The following is a 7,743-nucleotide window of genomic DNA, read 5'->3' on the forward strand; positions in this document are numbered from 1 at the left end:
ACCATATAATCAAAACCCGAATTACTCTCAACCCAGACCATGGGAGGATGCATTCCAAAATTTCAAGAATGGTACTCACTCCACGATTGAGCAACAAAACCGTACCATTGATGAAATATGAAATGAGATGAGAGCAGGCTTCAACTCACAAGCCCAATCAATTTCAAACCTCGAGAAGATGGTGGGACAACTTACTTCTTCAGTTCAAACTTTGGCGATGACTGTTGAGAAAGGCAAGTTTCCAAGTCAACCAGTGCCTAATCCTAAAGGAGTGCATGAAGTAAGTATCAGTTCACCACAACAGCATGGAGAGGTCAAAGTCGTCATGAACTTACGAAAAGGGAAAGAAATCGACAACAAAGTGGAGATGCCAGTGACAAAAACAAATCAAATTGTACCTGTAAATGCCGAAGACTCATCATCAGAGGAGAAAGAAGAAACTGACCCACGAGAATATGTTCCTAAAGCTCTATTTCCTCAAAGGTTAGCTAAAGGAAGTTGGCTAATGGAGAAGCAAATCAGTTATTTCTCTTTAAATTGCCGAGTTTCCATTTTAATTGATGTAAGGCATTTAAGCCAATTAGGATTTTGATTTGATTTAGATTCTTTCCTATTTGCTTAGATTAGGATTTTGGTTTGGTTTGGTTTAGTTTCTTTCCCATTCGCTTAGATTATGATTCTAATTTAATCTAGATTCTTTTCTTATTTTCTTAGATTAGGATTCTAATTTGATTTTGGTTTAGGATTTACTTCCAAAAATTCTTGTACTCGCATCCAATAAATGAAAAAAAGATTAATTTTGATGCAATTGGTGAGAGAATTAATTCTCTTTAGTCCTTATACAAACTCTTTGAACTTATCAGATTTCCATGGCGTTCAAACTCTTAACTTATCAATCAGATCATCCATAACTGATTGTGGCATCCTCACATACCAAGGTTTGTGCTTTCATAGAGCATTGGATCGCGGTTTCATTAAATTCTAGGTTTAGATTTGATCTTGGAGACTAAATTGATTAGGGTGGCGCTAGTTCTTGGTGGGGTTCATATTAGTGCTATTGATGTATTAGCTAAATTTGCTCCTAAGTGTTCTAGATCCTTAGTTTGGGTTGAGAATTACCCAAATATTATAGAATGTTCTCTTTAGTTTACTCTTTAAAATATAACAGCCGCTTTTATTAAAAAAATTATTAAGAAATTACTATTATTATTATTATCAACAAATAGTACAATATAATAAATTAGAAAAGTATAAAAAAATTGAGGAAATTATCAAACTTGATGATAAGAACCCCATCCAGAATTGATGCAACCCTAATCAATTTAGTCCCCAAAGATCGAATCTAAATCTGGAATTGAATGGAACCATGACCCAATGCTTAATGAAAGCATGAACGTTGGTATGTGAGGATGCCACAATCGGTTGTGGATGATCTGATTGATAATTCAAAAGTTTGAATGTCACGGAAATCCGATAAGCTTAAAGAGTTTGTTTAAGAACGAAAGAGAATTAACTCTATCACTAATTGCATTAAAGCTGATCTTCTCTGTTTATTGGTTGCGAGTACATTATAAATCCTAAACCAAAATCAAATCGAAATCTGAATCTAAACAACTAGGAGAGAATCTAAATCAAATTAGAATCCTAATCTAAGCAAATAGGAAAGAATCTAAATAAAATCAAAATCCTAATCGGCTTAAATGTCTTACATTAATTAAAATGAAAACTCGGCAATTAAAAGAGAAATAACTTATCTGTTTCTCCAGTAGCCTCCTCAAGAAATGAGAAAGTATTTGAAAAAGGCAAATAATATATTTTCCTGCCATAATATGCAAGCCAACTTCCTATTTCATGGAAGTGATTATTTGAAAACTTCAAGAGCCTAAATCATGTATTTATCATGTGTGATTCCTTCAACGGGCCTCACAAATTTGATTGAGCCCAAGTTATTTAAATCAACCCATTAAGCACTTCTTTGAATTTCTTTGCTCAAGCACTTGTGACAGGTTTGACAGGAACTTGAATCGGATTTGAATATGCTTCATCCCACATGCTTGTGATAGTTTTGTCCTTAATCTGATCACTCGAACCTAAATCAAATTCATAAAGCCTAACTCTAATTCAAATTGATCAAACTTACGAAACCTTGATATGGTGATGAGAGATTGGGGATTGCTAGCATTCATTAGCATGAGATTGATGTAATGATGTTGTTGCATGCGGCGGCATAGTGCTAGAGTTGATAATGTGAACCTCACAAAGATGAGTGAGACCCTACACTCACTGATGTTCTTTTGCTGAGGATTGTTCTAATTTAGATTTAAACAATCATAAAATAAAGATCTTGACATTTTATCTATAAAGATAAGAACCAACGGTATAAGAAATCAGGGTTGAGGCCACACTTAAGAAAAAAGAGAAGATTGTAAGTGATATGTCAAAAAAGAATGCCACAAGATGAGATCATGATAAATTTTGAAAGTTCTTGGAAGAACCAAAGAGAAAAGCTCTCACATTAGTATAAACTCTAATTTAAAATTCCTAATAGGTTACATGGGTTTGTATGGTTGAAGTTTACTAATGGAATAAGGTTTTCCTTATTGCTAAATATAACCTAAAGTAAAAGGAAATAAAAGATCCTAAAGTAAAAAGGAAATAAAAGATCCTAAAGTAAATAAAAGATCTTGCCTAAAGTAAAAAAGAAATTAAAAATATTGTTTACCCTAAAGTAAAAGATCCTAAAATAAATAAAAGATCTTTCCTTATTGCTAAATATAACCTAGAGTAAAAAGGAAATAAAAGATCCTAAAGTAAATAAAAGATCTTGCCTAAAGTAAAAAAGAAATTAAAAATATTGTTTACCCTAAAGTAAAAAGGAAATAAAAGATCCTAAAGTAAATAAAAGATCTTGCCTAAAGTAAAAAAGAAATTAAAAATATTGTTTACCCTAAAGTAAAAAGAAAATAAAAGATCTTGTTTATCCTAAAGTAAAAAGGAAATAAAAGATCTTGTTTACCCTAAAGTTAAAAGAAAATAAAAAGATCTTGTTTATCCTAAAATAAAAAGGAAATAAAAGATCTTATTTTCAAAATAGATTGGGAAACAGGATTTTGCTTGATTTCTCTTCTTAATTTGATAAGGCTTTCTTTGTTCATCATGCAAGTCACTCCAAATAAAATTTAAAAGCCTGAGTAATCTTAAATACTTAATTTATGCAGATTATTGTTTTGAACAAGGTATGAATTTGAGATGTGCTCAATTAATCCATTTAATACTTCCTTCATTTTCTTAGTTCTTGACCTTATCATTGGACCTTAATAGATGCTTAATGGATCTTATGGAGCTTTAGCAACTTGGTTCTCATCGGTTGCTACACACGGCAGCATAAAGGTGTTGAAGCTACCATGCTCGATGGTACGAGGATGGGGCTGTTGCACGTGATGACACAAGGACGGGGCTCTGTGTGCAATGGTGCGATGATGTGGTTGTTGTGGGCAATGAAGAGTGGATTGTTGTTGTGGATGTGTTTTGGCTTTTAAGGTTTGTAAATTTTGTTAGAAATTTTGAATTTTATGGTTTCATAACCAAATTTGGGGATTTAGAATTTATAGGTGATCAACTAAAGTACAAAATCTTTGGAACATATTTTAATATGTTAAGGATTATTTGTCAATTTTCACACATTTAGGGTTATTTTGAATACTGTAAAATTATTTGCTTTTTAATATAGTTTTAGGCGTCATTCATTAGGGTCATATTGATATTTTATAAGTAACAAAAGTGTTATTATAGTGAAGTACTACAGTTTAAGAGTTTATCATTTCGCAATACTTGTCCAGTGGCCGCCTTTGTATTTGATATGCTATCAGCCTGCTCCCTCCATCCCCATCATAAATTCAATTGTCAACAAAAATGGACAAGCAGTATGGATGATTTCTAAATTAATAATCTTTCACCTTAAATAAAGTCTATTTCTAATAGGATATCGATCTTGCATATATTATTTCTAGGATTCTCAGCCTAAAATATCCAATAGAGAAAAGGTAGGTTCATGGAATCTCCTTGTTCTTGTCTTCAACAAGAATATCTCTATTAGCTGTAATTGGATTTAATGATAATATTTGCGTTTTCATCGAACCAATTACTATTGAACTTGAAGCATTAATTAATTTTTATTTCGCATCCCCTAACCACAGCCACGAAAAATTAACCACCAGTCCGTTCACTTTGAATTTTGCAGAATGGTTTTCCCAGTACACATCAAATACAATATCATTATTCTTTTTTCATTATTATTATACTTTCGTAATCCTGTAGCCAAAAATGATTCTTCAAGCTCAAATAATGGACATTATGTACAAGAGATGAATGCTCTATTTGCTTTCAAGGCTATGTTTAATGATCCATTTTTAATTCAAAACTGGACAGGCATTCATTGCTTCAAGGATTTTCCTTCACAGTGGTATGGCATTCAATGTGACATCAACAGCGCTCATGTTACTGGAATAGTGTTAGAAGATATGCGCCTGAATGGTGAAATAAAGTCGGATGCGTTCGCGGACATTCCCGAACTGATAGTCATTAACTTCAAGAACAACATAATATCAGGAAATTTTATGAATTTCTCGTCAAATCACAAGTTGAAGGATATTGATCTTTCGGGCAATAAGTTCTATGGGGAGATTTCAAGATCACTATTGAGTCTTAAATTTTTAGAGTCATTACAGCTTCAAAATAACAATTTGACAGGTCCAGTCCCGGAGTTTAATCAGTCTAGCTTGAAAGTTTTCAATGTCTCAAACAACAATCTCAGTGGCTCCATCCCAAAAACTCAAACTCTCCAGTTATTTAGAAGCTATTCCTATTCTAATAATCCTTACTTATGCGGTCCACCATCTTTGAATAATTGCAGTTCCACCGGAAATTATGTAACAAATTCTGATGACAAAGGATCTAATGACTTGAAAATCTTTTATTTTCTTCTCGCTGCCCTTTGTATTGTTACTGTATTAATGCTCTTCATTTTTTACCTTACGAAAAGAACAAGAAAGCCGAACATAATGATCAAGAAGCAGGAAGAATACATGGACCAAGAAAAGGAGAGTGGAGATGATGAAGAAGAAGAAGAAGAGAAAATTGGAAAGGGAAAAAGAAAGTTAGTTGTTGCAGGAGAAGACAGGAATCTCGTATTCATTGAGGATGAACAGCCTGCGGGGTTCAAATTGAATGATCTTTTGAAAGCTCCAGCTGAAGGATTAGGAAAGGGGATTTTCGGAAATAGTTACAAAGCTTTACTTGAAGGCAGAGCACCTGTTGTTGTTAAGCGCCTACGAGACTTGAAACCACTAATCACTGAAGAATTCAGAAAGCAACTGCTTGTTATTGCTGATCAAAAGCATCCCAATTTGCTACCACTTCTAGCTTACTACTTTTCCAACGATGAGAAATTGCTTGTCTACAAATTCGCTGGAAATGGAAACCTCTTTAACCGCATTCACGGTGAGTCACTTGCTATTTTTAAAATCCCTACCTTCCCAAGATTCAAATTCAGGTAACCTGCCTGACCAAACTAAGGCAAACTCACTCATGTTCTATTAATCATTTTGTCTTTCTCATTTCATGCATATAGGTGGGAAATCAAGTAAGAATCGGATTCCATTTCGATGTAGGTCAAGATTATTGGTGGCTAGAGGTGTAGCACGAGCCTTGGAATATCTTCACCACAAAGATAAGAGCAGGACACAAAGTGCAGTCATTCACGGCAATCTAAAATCAACCAACATTCTTCTCGATGATAATGAAATGGTTCTTGTTTCAGATTATGGCTTTTCTTCATTAGTGGCACAACCCATTGCAGCTCAACGAATGATCTCATACAAATCTCCCGAATACCAATCTTCGAAAAAGATTTCGAGAAAATCTGATGTCTGGAGTTTCGGATGCCTTCTTTTAGAACTATTGACGGGAAGAATCTCGACACACTCAGCTCCACAGGGAATCAACGGTGCAGATCTTTGTAGTTGGGTTCTTCGAGCGGTAAGAGAAGAGTGGACGGCTGAGATATTTGACTCCGAGATATCTGTGCAGAGAAGTGCTGCTCATGGGATGCTTAAACTACTACAAGTTGCAATACAATGCTGCAATAAGTCACCGGAGAAGAGACCTGAGATGGCGGAGGTTGTGAGTGAGCTGGAGATTATAAAGGTGACTGAATCAACAGAAGAGGAAGAAGATTTTTGGTTGGATCAGTCGTTAACAGATGAATCTCTGTCTATCAGTACGGTCGCGTCTGCCTCGGAAAGGCCTTGATAATATTCAATTTTAGGATTTGCTGCGTGAGACTCATCACCTCTGCTTTCACTCTGTAGTTATAAATCAAATACAACTCTCAAATAAATTTGAACATTGTGATTTATAGACTTATTATAAGATTAAAATTCTGAATGCAGTAATGAAATGAATATATGTCTTCTCTAATTGATATATAATTTTACAATCCAAAGAATAACTAATTTGATTTATTCTTATAAATATCATATTTTTATTACTTTTCATTGTCGCGTCTCAATTAAAAAGAGTTGTATGGAAGAATCCATCACCCTCTTCCTTTCTATCTCTGTGGATGAAACTGAGGGTAAACAAGCCCAATCTAACCAATAGACCGGATTCAACTCAATCCAATCCAATCTAATTTTGACGAGTTTAGTGGAGTATAGTCGGTTAATTTGGTTAATTTTGTTGAACCCAATTAATAATTGGATTAGGTTGCGTTAATCATGCTGAACCGGTCTAATCCAACCTAACCCATATAAATAATAACGACGACGACGACGATGATATGTTAATCTTCAATTATAAAACCTTAAAGACCTAAATGCGTAACCTAATTTTTAACTCTTTTTATTTTTATTTATAAAAGAAACTATCTCATTCTCATATCTACTACTCTAGACTTTAGTTCCAAAACTAATGTCACTATCGCACACAAGTAAATTTCTTATCGCATAAGATTAACTTTGAAAGTATGTTAGTTTCAATTTCTTATTATTTTTTATTAAACACTTAACAGTATGCAATTAAATATCACTTTTATTTTGTTAGTAGGCATGATTCTAGTTAATTACATAAAAGGCCTGAATTTAAAATTTTAAAAAAAGAGATGCGAGAAGTCGGGAATAACTTCTAGAAGCTCATTGTTGAAATTTTCTTAATTTTAAGATTTTTTTTTTAGTTTTCTTCACCAAACACTAGACAATGAAATTTTTATGTTATAATAGATTTATATTTTGTTTTAATAAGTTTCATTTTCAAAGTTTCATATCTTTTTCTTTATTTAATTTTTAATTTTGATTTAACTTTCAACCCAATCAATGCAATCCAATCCAATGATTTAATGGTGGACTGAATTGGGTTAAACATATTTATTTAGTTAGTTGGGTTGATTTTATCTCAACCCATTTAATACTGGGTTGGGTTAGATTTTCACAAATCCTATCTTATGTCCACCCCTAGCATATATTTTTTTTCTTTATCTCTACCTTATTAAAATAAATCTTTTGGATTCTTATATTTGGAGCCGGGTTGGGTTCTAACGAAGTATCTGATCCATGATGTCGTGGGCTTGTATCTTGTAGTTTGGATTCAGATTGTCTTAACCCATCTTTTGTATGGTGCATATGATCTAACATTTGGTTCATGTGTAAATGGCTCTGCTGCAGGTTTAATCTACAACAGGATTCATAA

The 7,743-nt window shown here is 33.4% G+C and overlaps 1 protein-coding gene across 1 annotated transcript; it reads left to right on the forward strand.

The window, feature by feature from the left end:
* The first annotated feature begins 4,364 nt into the window (after positions 1-4,364).
* Positions 4,365-6,309, forward strand: LOC112498156 (probable inactive receptor kinase At2g26730). Its single transcript, XM_052432666.1, has 3 exons — positions 4,365-4,887; positions 5,170-5,499; positions 5,630-6,309. Exons 1-3 carry the CDS (start codon positions 4,365-4,367, stop codon positions 6,307-6,309), a joined length of 1,533 nt encoding a protein of 510 aa, XP_052288626.1.
* The last annotated feature ends 1,434 nt before the right edge of the window (positions 6,310-7,743 follow it).

The sequence above is a fragment of the Citrus sinensis genome, chromosome 8 (genome assembly GCF_022201045.2).
Source record: "Citrus sinensis cultivar Valencia sweet orange chromosome 8, DVS_A1.0, whole genome shotgun sequence".
Classification (NCBI taxonomy): domain Eukaryota; kingdom Viridiplantae; phylum Streptophyta; class Magnoliopsida; order Sapindales; family Rutaceae; genus Citrus; species Citrus sinensis.

What these genes read in the sequence shown, in the direction of transcription:
- LOC112498156 (XM_052432666.1), top strand. Translation starts at nt 4,365, where the DNA reads ATGAATGCTCTATTTGCTTTCAAGGCTATGTTTAATGATCCATTTTTA. An exon ending in TAATAATCCTTACTTATGCG is followed by an intron (nt 4,888 to 5,169) that starts GTCCACCATCTT and finishes TAGTTGTTGCAG; the next exon opens with GAGAAGACAGGAATCTCGTA. An exon ending in CCTCTTTAACCGCATTCACG is followed by an intron (nt 5,500 to 5,629) that starts GTGAGTCACTTG and finishes TCATGCATATAG; the next exon opens with GTGGGAAATCAAGTAAGAAT.